Source organism: Electrophorus electricus, chromosome 2, assembly GCF_041902795.1.
Source record: "Electrophorus electricus isolate QZ-2024a chromosome 2, ASM4190279v1, whole genome shotgun sequence".
NCBI lineage: Eukaryota > Metazoa > Chordata > Actinopteri > Gymnotiformes > Gymnotidae > Electrophorus > Electrophorus electricus.
The window spans coordinates 3,512,501-3,530,000 of record NC_137498.1 but is presented as its reverse complement, the minus strand read 5'-3'; the positions used below and the strand labels follow the sequence as shown (position 1 = coordinate 3,530,000).

The 17,500-nt window shown below is 43.3% G+C and overlaps 1 protein-coding gene across 1 annotated transcript in view; it reads left to right on the top strand.

Moving 5' to 3' along the window:
• The first annotated feature begins 10,593 nt into the window (after positions 1 to 10,593).
• Positions 10,594 to 17,500, top strand: part of tfap2d (transcription factor AP-2 delta (activating enhancer binding protein 2 delta)) — an 11,370-nt gene continuing 4,463 nt past the window's right edge. Inside the window, exons 1-4 of the mRNA XM_035529378.2 lie at positions 10,594 to 10,729; positions 11,507 to 12,004; positions 14,442 to 14,502; positions 17,491 to 17,500. The exon at positions 17,491 to 17,500 is cut by the window's right edge and continues 156 nt beyond it. Of these exons, the coding sequence (XP_035385271.1) occupies positions 10,691 to 10,729; positions 11,507 to 12,004; positions 14,442 to 14,502; positions 17,491 to 17,500 (608 nt within the window). The 5' untranslated portion in view covers positions 10,594 to 10,690. The remainder of the gene's footprint in view (positions 10,730 to 11,506; positions 12,005 to 14,441; positions 14,503 to 17,490) is intronic.

The window sequence follows — 17,500 nt, the reverse complement described above, 5'->3', positions numbered from 1 at the left end:
CCTCTCTACACACCCCAAACACTCCTCTCTACACACTCCTCTCTACACACCCCACACACACCTCTCTACACAACCCACACACTCCTCTCTACACACCCCACACACACCTCTCTACACACTCTGCATCATTCCTCTCTACACATCCCACACAATCCTCAATACACACCACACACTCTTCGCTATATACCCCACACTCCTCTCTACACACCCCAAACATTCCTCTCTACACATGCCACACACTCCTCTCTGCACACTCCACACACTCCTCTCTACACACCACACACACTCCTCTCTACACACTCCTCTCTACACACCACACACTCCTCTCTGCACACTCCACACACTCCTCTATACACTCCACACACTCCTCTCTACACATCCCACACACTCCTCTCTACACACTGTGCATCACTCCTCTCCAACTGAAGAGCAAAAGAAACTCCCTCCGCACACCCCTATACACTGTCCTCACACTCCTCTCTGAACACTCCTCTCTGAACACTCCTCTATGCACACATCTCTAAACATGCTTCTATATGCACTCCTTTACACATTACTTTCTACACACTCCTCCATGCACTCCTCTGTAAACACCCTCTGTAAACACTCATCTATAAACACTCCTCTCTACACACTCCGCTCTTCACACTGCTGTCCATGCACTCTTCTCTACACACACACCTCTATCCATTTATCTGTGTGTGTGTGTGTGTGTGTGTGTGTGTGTGTGTGTGTGTGTGTCTATCGGTTTCTCTCCCGATAGACTCTTTCTCTGTCTGTTCTCTGTTTGTAGTTTGTAGTTCTGTCTCTCTGTCTTGGTATTGCTTCTGTCCTCTGCCCCGCCCCCTGCCCTGCCCTGCCCCCAGCCCCGCCCACTGCCCCGCCCCCAGCCCCGCCCCCAACATTCACCCTGGCCGCTGATTAAACTCATAGCCATAAACAAAACGGCCTCGTTTAACAGATTACAAAGGAATTATATGATCAAAGACCAAGAGGGAGAGAGTTGTAGATGGAAAGTGTTAGAGTTTATGTATGTGTATGTGTGTGTGAATGAGAGAAAGAGACCGTACGTGCATGTGAGAACGCAAGAAAGAGAGAGAGAGTGAGAGAGAGGAGGAAAGAGAGAGAGAGAGAGAGAGAGAGAGAGAGAGAGAGTGAGAGAGAGACACCTTTTGCCCTGCTCTGTCTGATATCGGAATCCATTTTGTGCTGAATGAACGTAGCAGCTAATCCCACCCTCCGGTACAGGCCTGAGGGGCTCTGAAACACACACACACACACACACACACACACACACACACACACACACACACACACACACACACACACACACACACACACACAGACACACACACACACACACACAGACATATGCACACTCACATACATAAACACAGATATGCACACACACACACATACACACAGACATATGCACACTCACATACATAAACACAGATATGCACACACACACACACACACACACATATGCACACTCACATACATAAACACAGATATGCACACACACACACACACATATGCACACTCACATACATAAACACAGATATGCACACACACACACATACACACAGACATATGCACACTCACATACATAAACACAGATATGCACACACACACACACACACACACACACATATGCACACTCACATACATAAACACAGATATGCACACACACACACACATACACATGCACACACACACTCACACATTATCTATCAGTCTTTCTACACACACACTCTTTCACACACACACGCTCACACACACACGCTCACATATATATACATACTCACATACATATATACACTCACATAATCACACACATACACATACTTACACAGACCTGCACATACACACCACACACACACACACACACACACATATTTAAACACATACACACACATTATCTATCAACCTTTCTACACACACACACACACACACATACACACACACACACACACACTCTCTCTCTCTCTCTCTCTAAGTGTTTCATACACACACAAACACACGTTAATAGGTACATATATTAGTCCTCCAACTTTTTAGCTTCTATCAAAGCAATTCACATACTGTTCCATCTGTATAAAGAACTGGGGAGTACTGATCTGGGAACAGCGCAGCCCCGCCTGTTTAATTGCACTGGATTAAAACGTAAAAGAAAAAAAAAAAAAAACAAGTCTCTGATCAGCCCCCGCACTCTCTGCTGAGAGAGTACTCATTTACAGATGAATGAAACCAGCAAGAAAATCTAAATATATATTGAAGGAGTCACTGAGTTGCAATTAGCATAACTACCTTAACGAGCTTAACGAGTCTAATTAAAGTCTTTTGATCTAGCCCGGTAGACAGGTGAAGGGCCGCGTGCTTCCTCCGCGCGCTCGTAGAGAAGCTTCTCATCCCGAGCGTGGCACAAAAGTCCCTCCATTTCCAAGCTCGAGCGCAAAATAAAAGTTCAAACTCCACTTTTCTCTCGGAACGCTGAACACAGGACGCTCCTTTCCTCTTTTCGTTTCACACTAGCCTTTGACTCCTTTTTAACACACACAAAAAAAAAAATTCATCAGGCATGTCAGATGTGCAAAAACAAAACTTGTGACTTCAAAAGTAAATGGCACATTTGTTAAACCGTGGTCCCGTGTTCCCGACGCTGTGCCTGTCAATAACGCTGCTTACGTTTCTTTTACCAAACGCTAACTCACACCGCTGGACCTCACACTCGTGGAGTTATTAGTGATGCAAAGTTTTAATATGCATTTTAACATTTTAACGGAAAAACCTTCACCTGAGCCAAAGTCCTCTTCTGGAAAAGAACTGAAACAAGGAATAAAGTTAAAACTTCATAAAGCTGAAATCAAAAAGGCGTCCACCATCGAACTGACTTGTAACCTGCACCACTGAGTGCTTTGATACTGTAAAAGTATTCAAGAGTCACGATGGGTATATAGACTAGTTTCCCCCAGATCTTCTTTCACTTTCTGTCGTAAAAATATGTCAATAAATCAGGGAGAGGTGTTTATGCTCGAGTACTGTCACCCCATAGTTTATTCAGTTATTTAAACACAAACAGGGGCATTACCGAATACGCCTAACGGCAAAACGATGGTTTCTTTTTATTCCACAATGTTTTGTGGAAGAAAGTCGCACAGCCCCAATCGTGAACACCCCCCCCCACACACACACACACCTTTCGTTCCAGATGCAAAACCCTCCAACTGCAAAACTGGCTATGTTCAGATCTCGTCTAAACAGCCAGGACATGTTATAAATGAAAACTCTTTTAACGGCTAAAATTGTTTGGGGGGTTTTCTCTAAACGTATGGAACACAGTTTGAGAAAATAATATTAAAAAATACTAAGCAGGTTATCATGTGCTCCACTGATATGGAGTATGTATTTTACAGGAAAAAAAGAAAAGACTTAGAAAAGTGTTTTCGATATATTAGATATATTTGCTATTTGCATGGGTAATGTAAATAGCCATACCTAAAATTTAATGAAGTGACTAAACATTTAAGATAACAAACAAACAAAAAGATTGTGAGCATAAACATAAATCAGGACTGATTAAATAGGAGCAATTAAGATAAAACCAATTAAGATAGGACCAATCAAGGTGAACCTTCATTTGCATATAAACATTAAGATAGGACCAATCAAGGTGAACCTTCATTTGCATATGAACATTGCCAACACATACGACCATATTATATCATATAACTATATAATAACATATCACATGACCGTAACCTCTGTTTAATTTAAATGTACTGAGGATTTTTAAAGAAATATAAAATATCTGAAATCTAAAATATAAACATAAAAGGAACTGGAGTGTTAAACCCTAATGGTGTCTGGTGTGGTTTTCTGATTTTTAAAAATGATTATATACATTAATATATATTATTCTATATTATATTTGAATTCTTATAGTACTACAGTACACTTGTGGTGGGGTAGACCTGACCGTGTTCTTCCAGTGGTTTGCACTGCGCAGCTGTGGAGAGAAACTCCACGTTCTCATGTGGAGTTTCTTTGATGAAATACCAACACTTCAGCCAACCAGGCGAATGAGCTGGTCGGACAATGTTTCCAAACAAATAATGATTTATGACAGCACATTCTACTCATTATAGGTGTAGTTCAAGTGTGACTCCAGTTGAGGTTAAATGTATTGTGTTTTAGGAAAACAGACGCTAAATCTTTTTAAAACATCTTAGATTAATGCGCTCTGTGAGTAATTCCATTGCGTTGTGCTACGCAGTCTTGTACTCTACAAAAGATCTTTGCTGTAGCAGAATCAAATAGAGAAGATTTATCCCTAATCCACCTAATCCAGATTACAGAGTGAGATTAGACCCTTATTCCTGGATTACACATGTTTAGTCAAGACTGCCATTATCACAAAAAAAAAAATTGCAGCCATTCAGGCTTCTTCTAGCAGTCTTGTCTGGTTCCACTCGGATGTTCCACTGCGGTGCTCGACTGGCAGACGCTGGAACTCTGGCGCTGGAATTCCGGGAAAGCCGAGAAGCCATGCAGACTGGGGTGAATGTCTCGGTTGTGTTTCAGGGGCCCTGGGACGATACACTGCTAACAGCGGGACTCTCCCTCTGACCCAGGCAGCTAAAAGAATCGCTTATTGGGCCTTTAAATCTGCATTCTCCCTCCAACCAACCCCACCCACAGCTGGGGGATGCTACCTGACTAAAGCACTCAATAAAAGCAACATGAATTAAAGTAAATAAAAGTGTTTTTTTGTTGTTGTTAGGTTTTTTTTTAAACTTGTTGCTATAACAACATGCGCACGGTACACGCTGGGAGTTTCCTTTTAAAGCACTGACAGAGTGTCTCACCTGTCTCTGACCCTATCCTTTGAAGGAGGTGTATCCCACTGAAAGGCACTTTCTGGCGCTCCCTGCAAGTAAACGTGGAGCTGTCCTTTGACCTTTGACAATAAAAATCTTATATCTACTTAGAAATATTTTCTTTTGTAGTAAATCTTCTGACAATAGACGGCAGATGTTTGTGGCAGGAGGTAAGATGATAGCAATGCTAACATAGAGTTATTCATTTTAAGGGGTGCCCCAACAATTAAAATGTACTGTCTATATGCAGCAAAGACCTTTTGGAGAGAGAGAGAGAGAGAGAGAGAGAGAGAGAGAGAGAGAGAGAGAGAGAGAGAGAACTCCGTAGTCATTTGGCCGTCCAGTCGTGCAAAAGGAAGCTCATGCATGTTACACTGAGCGAGGCTCCCTAGTATGTCATGAACCGCACGCCGTTCCGCTTTCCCCAGTCATCTACGGGTCAAAAGGTCAAAGGGTTCGGTCACCTGGGACGTTAATAATAGCTCGGTTGCCGGGTCTCTGACTCAGAATTAAGCTTCTGGGAAAATCAAACGGCAGAAGTTAAGGACTATCGATCCGAAGCGCGCTTCCAAACGGGTGCACGAGTCTAACAGTTACTCTGCACTTTGTCCGAAATTAAAACCGGGCGTAGAATTGCTCAGAGAAGGAAAGATACGCTAACGACTGGCTAACTGTTAACGAAAGCCTCGAGTTACTCGCCAAAAATAATAATTATGCACTGACTGTTTCGAAGTCTACCTTGACAGACCACTTACATCATATAACTCATAATATGAGATTTATCGTTTTTCTTTTCTTTTCTTTTAAATGATGTAAAAATGAATTACTTTGTCCCTTGAATTTTTTTTAAATTATGAGACTGTAGAGTAACTTTATAAAACAGACCTTGTCAATAAATAAAATATGTTTTGTGTGTGTGTGTGTGTGTGTGTGTGTGAGAGAGAGAGAGAGAGAATGTTCTGCCGTTAGCCTACATTGTCTGAGCAGACTGGCCTTTCTAATTAACGCGTCTTTTAAGAACTTTTGTTTGACACAGCTGGCCCGTGTCGAACTTCTTACTGTTAGTTTAGCTCACTCAAGGAAAAGAAACATGACGTTCTTGTCTGAATTTAAGAGCGCGTTAATCTGTCGTTTATTTGTCCGGGCCGCCTAACTGAGTTGCCCATTGAACCAAACCGGATTAGTAAAGGATAGCGTTTCAGCCACCCGCGCGACAGCGTCTGCGAGCTCTCAGGTGTTGCACCGATCAACGCGCGGCGCTTCTCGCGACCAGGTATCGATCACGAGGAAGTCTAATTAATGCTCTTACCGGGATTAAACGACACCGATCAACCGACTCGACTGGGGCAAAATCAATGCTGGGAAGCGCGGATAAGGTTCTTTTGTCGGAAGTGCTTTGTGTTTTGGCGACGTGGCATTTTGCATCATGTCACCACGCGCAGTGATTGCAGTCCAGGCTCTGGGAGAAAGAACCCACGCCTATCAAACCCCAAGAATGTCAACAGCAGTTTAAAAAAAACAACAACAACAACTTTTCGTTTTAATATTCCTCGCCACCTGTTCCGAGGTTCCAGTTTTTGGACCTCAGACTCGCGCAGAGATGAATTAATTTGGTTCATGGTTTTAATTAGACCACGCGCTGGCTGGGACTGACGCGATTCCCCGCCCTCCCTCTAAATTTATTAGCATATAAAACTCTGTGTGTGTGTGTGTGTGTGTGTGTGTGTGTGTGTGTGTGTGTGAGAGAGTGAGAGAGAGAGTGAGAGAGAGAGAGAGAGAGAGAGAGAGAGAGAGAGAGAGACAGAGAGAGAGAGAGAAAATGCTTAAGTAGGTCACATTGATTAGGATTTTGCCTGTTTTGTAATTGTTATTCAGAAGCGGTAAATACCTCACTCAACGTTTTACGGTTTAGGGCGTGCGCAGCCGTTATTTCGCCCCGTCCTTTCCTCACGCATAACGGACGCTTTGGTCATATGACGTCTCCTCTTAAGTCAGAAACAGCGTTCATTAATTTTTACTTTCTGGTTCTTTAAATGGACGTTTAGAAACTCCACATCAGATAGAAAAGTTATTGGACGCCGTAGATATTATCATCGCCCTCATCGTCATCTTCATCATTAATATTACGATCATCATTAATGCCATGACAACTACAAGCTCGCGTAGGCGGCTTCCGTCTTTTTTTCGTCTCCTTCTCGTGGTCTACCGAGTCTCGTCCACCCGAGGGTAAAATTCTGTAAGATAACTAATTAAAAGCCGCGGCTTTGATAGGAGCACAGTTAATTGTGTCACGTGTTAGCCGATTTTACCCTGAACGAGGTTTAAGATTTGCTTTCATATAAAGGCGGAGTGGCGAAGCCCCGCGTCTTCTGCGGCTCACAACCAACCGCTTGTTGAGGTCCAAAGGTTTCACGGTTGCAGCCAGTCGGTCCGCCAGTTCCCGGAGGCTCGAGTGCCTCCGTGGGCCATGCCGCGTTTCAGACGCTTCATATAAATGGATTCGGCCTGTTCGATTAAACGTCGGTTGTAGTATCACTAATAAAATACTCGAATTACGAATCGACTCGTAAAATCACTTATAACATAGTTGAAACACAGGCTATATAGTCTATTACAGCCACTGGGATCACCGACATTTAATCCGTAGTTAATATGCAAATAAAATAAAATAAAGTTAAAGTGATGATTTATAATACGGATTATCTGGGAATGTCTTTAAACCCCAAATCAGTTAAGCATTTTTTCCTCTAAGTGGCAAAATTTTCTAAGTGGCTATTTACATTATATATATATATATATATATATATATATATATATATATATATATATATATATATATATATGTATATATGTGTATATATATATATATATATATATATAGTCTTGTTTTGTTTGTTTGTTTGTTTTACCTTAAGGCTTCAAGACCTGTTAACACGAGGATTTCGAATGAATGTATTCATTATGGCTTTGTGTCAGCGATAAAAAAACCCAAACCAAACCAAAACAAAACAAAAACCCCAAACATTTGGAGGTCTGGAGTCAAAATAAATAATGCCCAACCTCGCGTCAAAATCCAACCAGCTGCCAGCCAGTTTGGGACGCCTTTTAAATCCACGGTGTAATCTATTAAAAACCAACTCGGGGGCACCGCGGCAGAATTAAAACGCACCGAATCCCTTTCCGAAGTTTCAGTTTTACATCTGTTATTTTTTTTTTAATTTTAATTTCTCGAGTGATACTGCTCGGATTGCAAGGAGCATCCAAACTCTCTCGGGCGACCTGACAGATGGAGCGAGCCCTCGGCCGGTGCAGCGTGCATATGGCAGCGCGAGGTGTTCCTCGCGACTCCGCGCGCTAAGCCCTATTAAGGCCGTCTATCGCGCAACTGGTGCCTCGCTCTCTCCCGCAAGCTCTCGCGCCTTCGCAGACTGCACGAACGAAAGCTTAATCCCTCACGTGAGATGACTGATTCTCTCGTGCTCACACCGTGTACTTTCCGGGCTGCCTCGAGGCCTAGCATTTAGCATTTTATTTCTTAAGAGCCGCGTGCTCTGCTCCAGCGCGTGATTCGGCACCGCTGCAACACCTTGGGATTTTGATGTCCGCGTGCAACCTTGTTTTACAGAGCTATTGTCGCTTTCAGACACTCCACGTGTTGGAACCATTAGTCCTAAACACTTGACCAACATTATTATTGGTGTTGTTGTTGTTGTTGTTTTGTTCTTGTTGTGTTTTTGTAGTGTCAGATCGAACAACATTTAACCAAGGAGGTATAATTTAGCAAGCTGGACTTTATTGCTATCTAGTTTGTATGCACGTGCATGCGTGTGTGTGTGTGTGTGAGGGAGAGAGAGAGAGAGAGAGAGAGAGAGAGAGAGAGAGAGACAAACATATGCAGATATGTAGGCCACTTCTGACACCGTGGGCCTCAGACTGATGAGGCACCGTCATATGTGGGCTATCAAACGAGAACATCAGGGCTTCCATTTTTTGGCCTTGTTTTCCGTATCAAATATTAACCGAGTCGAGGACGTCAGTTTATATGTGTGTTTTTGATACCTTCCTCCCTCCACGCAAGAAGCCGGACGCTCGCGGCGACTTCATCCGCCTTCGTAAACGCGAGGGCGTGGGCCCACGGTAATGGTGATAATTTGGGTTAAATAAGTTGAGCGTGAGCACTTAAAACACTTAAGAACTGCCGCGTCGCTTTCTCTCCCAAAACTACCGAGCTCACGTATTTATTTATTTTTTTGCGCTTGGTGGGGGCGCAGGTCTGACATCGGTTAGGCTACTGAGAACAGAAGAGGCACGAGGTGGATTACCGCCCGCATAAAGTGTAACGAGCAGAGACACCAACTTGCTCATATATTTAAAAAAAAAAAAAATCTTTTTAAGGGGTTTTGTGGCAAATTAACTCGATCCGCCCGTCTTTGAATATCAATTGACCTATAACCTCAGATATGCTACGACATCGAACATAAGCCCTTGCTGGGTTTTCCTGTAGCAAAACAGCAAAAAAGAAAAAACTGTTTAAAGTGTCGTAACGTGCGTGCGATTTCGCTCACCTATGTGGCCTGCGCTTTTACCGCGTGCCCTGTTCATCCACACGCGCGTACCCGAACGACAGGATGGTTTGAGCGATGACCCCCACGCGCGTTTCACTAGTCATTCTAAAAGCACGCAAACACTTCCCGTCTGGTTCGGGGAAAAAAAAGCCGGTCTGTCGGTGATCCAGTCCAGTTAGCGATAATAATGACTGCCGCAAGCCCACAGAAAGAAGGAAGTCAGCGTTGACAAGGACGTCTCGCCGAATCCTAAACTGAATTTAAAAAGGGGTCGTTCGAACAACAGCTAGAATTGCGTTAAGAGTAGTTGCATTCATCTGCAGAGCTACGGTTAAACGTATTCAAAGCGAAATTTAAAAAAAGAAAATAGGACTTGAAGAGGTGAAAAGCACGTTTTCTGTTTCAAAACCGTAAACAAAGAGCCTGAGACCTAAATGTGTGTCTCTGGACGTTTTATGAATTTGATCATATTTTACCGTATAGTCAACTTATTATTAAAAATTAAATTTCCTTTAGGTAGCGAAAATGATTTGAATTGTCGACAATATTCCTGAAAGATAATAATTAAAAGGAAACCGCTAATTCAGAAAATTCCTGTAATTGCTAAAATAGCTGGCAACGGATTTCTGCTTTCGATTTTAGTCTCGCACCCGATAAAAGAAAATAAACTGCAATACAAAGCACTCACGCAATCCTATAAATCATATTTACGAAACGAATGTTTATTCATGCATTAAAAATCGCAATGCCAGAATGTATTAAACGAAACTTACGTTTCTGCAGAAAAAAAGTCCGAAAAGCGCGGTAAATGATAAAGCCGCGAGGATAATACGGCGAAAGAAGACTGGCCCACTAAAGAAAACACCAACGACCATAAAGAAATGCCCACAAAAATCATCAAAAAATGTTGAAAGTGCGCTTGGTTCCTTATTAGGCGAAGATACAATATTTATTCCGTGTCTCCAGGGATGAGCCTGCTCATTCTATTGTCCTCCCATTCCTCAATGCTGATGCTTAATTTTCAAAACTTCTATATTACCAAGGGACCTACGACATCAGCCGAAGAAATACCCAGCAAGTACATAATCCGAGCCAGCGAGCGCTTTGTGCAGTGGAGGAGGCATTTCGGCTGCTTTTACCGACTCCGCGAGGCGACATTTCATTTTCACGCGCTATTTTGGGGATTTTTTTTTCTTATTGCATTTATTCGACAGCGCGAGGACATCGGGTTATTGGATCGCGAGAATGTCAGCCACTTTTCCGGGACTGGTCCACGATGCGGAGGTATTTAACACATTTGTATTAATTTCATAAACTGTTGTATTTCATGTCATTCTTTACCTGCTAAAGATAAGGGAAAAAAAAACAATGGTGAAAAAAGTAAGTTGTGCCATCAGTCGCGCGCGTGAGAGTTTACTTTTCTCTAATTGTAGAACAAGCGGTAATATTCGCTTGGTTTGCCTTTCCGGTTCTGTTAAAAAAAATATCTTTTGGAGTTTGTTTATTTATTTATTTATTTATTTTTGAGGCAAATGAGGTTTGCGAGTGTGCCGGCTGGACTCTCGCGCTCGTTATGGTTAGGACACTTTTTATGGTGAATGACTCGTGGCTCGTGCTTACCCAGCTGCGGCTAAACGGGCGTGCTGTGTAGGGACAAACGGCTATGGCACGGATATAATAACTGAACATTCTTTAAAAACGCTCCATGGCAAAATGATAGACAAGTGAGAGAGAGAGAGAGAGAGAGAGAGAGAGAGAGAGTGAGAGAGAGAGAGTGAGAGAGAGAGAGAGAAATGCTGCCATCTCGCTCAGGCTCGCTTACAGTGCTGTTTCACGCGCTCCCTCCCAGGCACGGGGAGATGACATCGCCGTCAGGTACTTTTCTAAAGACACTTTGAGCTCGTGTGTGTTTGTGTGTTTGGGAAGGCTGAGTTTCCGCCGAGGTCGCTTTAGCGCGTGAGAGATGTTGCGCTCACAGAGCGCCCTGCGCGCGGATAGCTGCGAGCGCTTGTAAATGACATCCCTCATATTTTTCTCCCCCCCCCCCCCCCCCCTGCACAGATACGTCACGACGGATCAAACAGCTACCGTTTGATGCAACTCGGATGCTTGGAATCTGTGGCCAACTCGTCTGTCGCTTACTCGTCGTCGTCTCCGCTAACGTACCCGGCTACCGGAACCGAATTCGCCTCCCCGTATTTTCCCACGAACCATCAGTACACGCCCTTGCACCACCAGTCATTTCACTACGAGTTCCAGCACAGCCACCCGGCCGTAAACCCAGACGCCTACTCCCTCAACTCGCTCCACCACTCGCAGCAATACTACCAGCAGCTACATCACGGCGAGCCGACGGACTTCATCAACCTCCATAACGCCCGGGCGCTCAAGTCGTCGTGCCTCGACGAGCAGCGACGGGAGCTGGGCTGCCTGGACGCGTACCGCCGCCATGACCTCTCCCTCATGAGCCACGGCTCCCAGTACGGCATGCACCCGGAGCAAAGACTCCTGCCCGGGGCTGGTCTGGGGCTGCCACCGCCGGGAGCGGACGACCTGCAGGTTAGCGCTGGCCGGCGAATCCTTCCCCACGGTTTGAACGCAAAAGCACGCGCGCCCGCACGCGCTGACACGGCCCGCAGGTGTGGGGGTGGGGGGGGGGGGGGGTGGGGGGGTGCGCGAGACGCGGAGCGAGTCCTTTGTCTCGGAGTGCCGCGGAGAGCCGGTTAATGTCACGTGAGATAACGAGGCTCGCTACGGTCACTGTCGCAGCGCTTAGAGAGAGAGAGAGAGAGAAAGAGAGAGAAATAGAGAAAGAAAGACAGAAAGAGCGCCCGCAGGCTTTTTACGAAAACTACAGCAACCGGGTGGATTCGACAGAGGAATTTTTTTTTTTTTAATTTATATATATATATATATATATATATATATATATATATATATATATATATATATATATATATATAAAAGAATGTTATTAGACCTAAATAACATGGATGGCTGCATTTTATTTTGCTATTATTAATTTGTCGTTTGGAAGAAAAACAAAACAAAACACGAATCCCCCCCCCCCCCCAAAAAATGAAGTGAACAGACGTGCTTTCTTTGTGTTTCTTTTGACTGTTGCTCTACAATGCAACACAAAATGAAACCTAATTTTATGTGTATATTTTCCATATTTTCCATTGAGAGGACGGAATAAATTAGGCGAACGGCCGAGGCGCGAGGCTGCCGCGCGGCGCTGCTCTCCCCGTTAAAAGGGCGGATTAAAGGCTTGGGAAACGGAGCACAAAGGGGGAAATCCTTAGCAGTGGAGCACCGTAGTTTATCCAATTTAGGACTTAATGTCAATCAACTGGTTATTTATGCAGAGACGTCTGAGCGTGCGGCCCGCAGTTCAAGTTTAACCGGCGAGTTAAAAATAAGTTAAGACGAAAAGGAGAAAGGCTCGAGGAGATGTGTATGTGATTTTTTTTTCAGTGTTTGCTAAAATCAAGACACAAACAAAGAGATAGTAAAATATTTCGCACAGACGTCTAAAAATTAAAAAAAGGAAATTTCAATAATGCATAAAATTGTTGCTCCAACTAAATAGCCTACATGACAAACCTTAAGTTCGTTAGTTTAAAAGCACATTTCTGTATATGCATATAAATGTGTTCTAATTAGAATATTTAAAATATTAAATGCATATGATAGTAAAGTTTGCATATGCATATGTTAATTAAGTGCATTCAGACGTAATACTACTAAGTAAATACTACATATCATACAACATTATGTAGATTCATTGTATATATATTGCACTTAATTACATTGTTTTATATCAGTACTACATTAGCAGATTCCAGTAGTCTAGGATAAATACAGACATACTTCACTTTGTGAGAACGTTTAGTGTTTGGTTTTTCCACGGAATTATTTTTTTTTTCACTGCAAATTTTACTATACATTAAATCTGCAAAACAAGCGATTCTAATAGGTATACAATGTATTATATAAAGGTATTAGATTGCAGTACTAGGCGATGCTCCTGACTGGGTAATATCAAGTATCCGGTAGCTGTCGGTTTCTCACGGTGAGTTGCGACTGCAGTGGCTGCAGTAATCGCGTGCTAATCGCGCTGGTGAGATCGTGGCGCTGGAGCAGACCTGGATTATATTGCTTTTGTTTACAGCGATGCTGCGTGTGGCCTTTTTTTTTTTTTTTTTTTTTTTTTTTTTTAGTAGTAGTTCGCGAACAGCGCGCTAGTTGCGCCGCACGCGCGCAGTAATAAAGGCCTGCCAAAGAACAGACAACAACAACACACACACACACAAAAAAACCCCACAGCGGAACACGTAAGTCGCGTGAAAGGGTTTCCGACCTTTCTCGCTCTCGCGTGCGCTCGGTAAAGGCTGTGGAACAGATGCGTGCAGTCTCCTGCGCACAAGTGCATCTTTGAGCCGCTAAAAAGATTTGGCACGCGGAACAATGGGAGCTGCCATACCTTTAGCTCGCGAGCGCGTAATTTATGCCTGATCTGGAGGTTTTTTTATATTGATTTTATAATCACTTTAACCGCGAAAAAAAAAGGAACAGAGCAGGAGTTTGTTAAAAAGGCTTACACGACCTCTTCAGTATGGCACTAATACACCCAGTCTTTCTCTCTCTCTCTCGCTCTGTGTGTGTGTGTGCGTGCGTGTGAATCGTTTACACTTTGTTACAGTGTGTAAGTGTACCTTGCCTCTAGTCTGGTCGCGGTTTATGAGACGGGATTAACTATTTTGATAAATCCCGTGTTCGTTCTGATGACATCACTGATAAGAGAGACCTTCTCGCGGGCAAGTTGTAAAAAAAAAAATCTGTTTAGTCATTTAAGAGGTTACGTTACCACAGCGACTACAAGTGCACAGCACGTGTTTGTGTCAGTCAATTTCATCGAACAGGAATATGATAGTTCTGAATCAGACTGACCCACTTATCGATCATGAAGGTAACGTGTGCCATTTTTGTGCAGGGTTCCGTGGACGCGCAATGCGGTCTCATGTTGAATGGCCAAGGCGGAGTTATCCGGAGAGGTAAATCCATCTTTTGCTCGGTCATATATTTGCTCGCGTGCCTCACACACACACACACACACACACACACACACACACACACACACACACACACACATATATATATATATATATCTCACATATCTCATATATATATATATATATATATATATATATATATATATATATATATATATGTGTGTATATATATATATATATATGTGTGTGTATATATATATATATATATATATATATATATATATATATATATATATATATATATATATATATATATGTGTGTGTGATTCTGAGAAAAGAGGTCTTATTATACATTTGAATTCATACCAAGGTCCGCGAGGTAGAGCGAATCAGAGCTAACCACGTTTCGTGTGCTCGAGGTTTAGAGGTTCGCGTGCTCGTGTCTGTCCCATACATTTAAACGCCTATTAAATATCTGCCCGTTACCCGTTATTATTATTATTATTATTATTATTATTATTATTATTATTATTATTATTATTATTATTACCATTACTATTATTATTACCATTATTATTATTATTATTATTGAAACATTCAAATAAAAATAGTTCTTATTCTCATTATATTTAATATAAACATATCGTTCGTAACAATAACAATAATAACAACAATATCAACAACAATAATAAATTGCATCAGAACTCTAAACTCTCCGCCGTTCATTTATGACGTTATTATGTTCGTCATCATGCCGTTATTTCTGGACGACACACTTGCGTCAGTCCATCAGTTCATTTGACCCGTGTGTTACACCTGGCGCAGTTTATTTGCGTATATCTGCAGTATTTTAAATAAATTCATTTGCTTTCATTCTGTCCTCCACACAGATTTATATACGATATGCATTATTAATAGTTAATAAGACTATAATAATAATATTGTTGCTATTGTATCTATTAATGGCGGTGGTGCTATTGTTCCCTATAGAAATGTCAGTCATATATCATCATCAGGTCTTTAATCTGTCATAAATGGAAGGTTGTCATGGTAACCTGGTGTTTGTGTTTTGTTCGGATGACGTCCATATACAGGCACGTCGTGCATATATTACAATGTGTTACGTCGGAGGATCCGTGTTAGGCTGAATTCCAGCATTTGAACTTGAAGGTGATGCTTTGGCGGGTCGTCAGCACATTTGAATGGAAACAACATTACTTTTGACTTCTTTTTTTTTTAATTTCTTTTTTTCTTCTTCGCGTTTTCTAAAATCGCTTATTTTTACACCGGGACGACCGAAGCTGCCTTCCACGCGACGCGTCTCGTTGCTGTATTGCGCGCTCTCTTTCTGTTGCGTCTTTGTCCGTTGTTTCAAAGCGTCCGCGTTACCACGCACGCACGCACGCACGCACGTGTGGAGTTTGCCATAAAGCGCGCCGTGTCTTGGGCTCTTAATTTTTAATAAACTCTGTCTAGGTGTTGGGCTTGCGGCTCACGGGTGGATTGACGCGCGGCTCCCAGCGCTATCACTTCCAGTTAATGGTGTGCAGGATTTAGCCGCGAGCTCCGCCGCTCCAGCCATCACAACCAATAATCTTTGCTTTACCTCGTGCTCCTGTATCGATAGCTTCTCTCGCCTCGGGCGGCTGCTTTGATATGTTAATGCGGCTCGGGTCCAAATTCAGTAGAGATCATATTAATGTTGTTCACACTGACTGCAGCTTTGGCTTCGTTGAATATTCAGATAACCTTTTTCAAAAGAAATCACTCAAGAAACGAGTATCCTACTTAGAAAAGTCGTCCGTGTTTTAATCATTAGTATCCCTCTTAGCTTTCAGGAATTTGATCAAGATCACCCCTGCCTCGAGCCATGCTTTCCACGCACGCTCTCGGTGTAGACTGAACGAATGTGCGCGCGGTGGGATGTGCGTGCGCGCGTATCTCTCTCTCTCTCTCTCTCTCTCTCTCTCTCTCTCTCTCTCTCTCTCCCCCTCTCTCTCTCTCTCTCTCTCTCTCTCTCTCTCTCTCTCTCTCTCTCTGTGTCTGTTTCTATGCGAGAGTGAAAGAGAGATAGTACGTGTGTGTGTGTGTGCGTGAGAGCGCGCGCGCGAGCGTGGGTGTGTGTTTGTGTTCTCGGACTGTGGCTGGTTGGTCTGGCGGCGCGCGCCATAAACACACCACTGCACTACATTTGAAATAGAAACAGAATGACATTTGGCCTATGTCTCTTTTTTTTCTTTAATTTTCGTGGCAAACTCGTAAAAAGCACTTGATTCGCTTTGTGATCGCTCGCGCTGTGCCTCGGGCTACTCTCCCCCGCTTAAATACCGCTATCGCCTCTGGGCCCGACGCTCGCGACCAGACTACCGGCAATAGCTCTTTTTCAATTGCCCTTGGCAACATAAAATACAAACTACTTTGAATCAAAACATTTTGGGGGGAATTAATGTGATGTGAACTTGCATGCTGTAAGAGATCTTGGGTTTGTCAGGCCGCTTCACGCTGAATGACATATAATGGAGTAGGTGAGAGACCCTTAAGCCTTGAGGAACGCACGCACGCACACACACACACACACACACACACACACACACACACACACATACACGCACAACCAATGGATTCCTGTTGGAAGTCCACACCACCGCCACTGTCTATACGGTCGTTATTTTGAAACACCACCGCTTAACGCGCCGATCACGGAGGACCACCACAGAGTCACGGCTAACCAGAGACGGCAATGCGTGCGGTTTTATGTGTCGGTTTGACTCAAACGCTTCTCCGGTCGCCAGTGCTCACCTGTCGTTTGCGGTTTTTACGCGTCGACGTGCACAGAAATCACGCGGGAGGACCGGACAATGATACAGGGAGTGCGTACACCACCACAATTCCTAGTATCTGAGGTTTTTCTTACTTTAAAAAAAAAAAAAAGACAATTTTTTATGACATGCTTATGGCTGGGATGTTATCGACGACGCCCGTGCGCTACGTCGCCCGCTTCACTAAAGGTGATCTGGCTGTCGGTTGCAGGTGGCACATG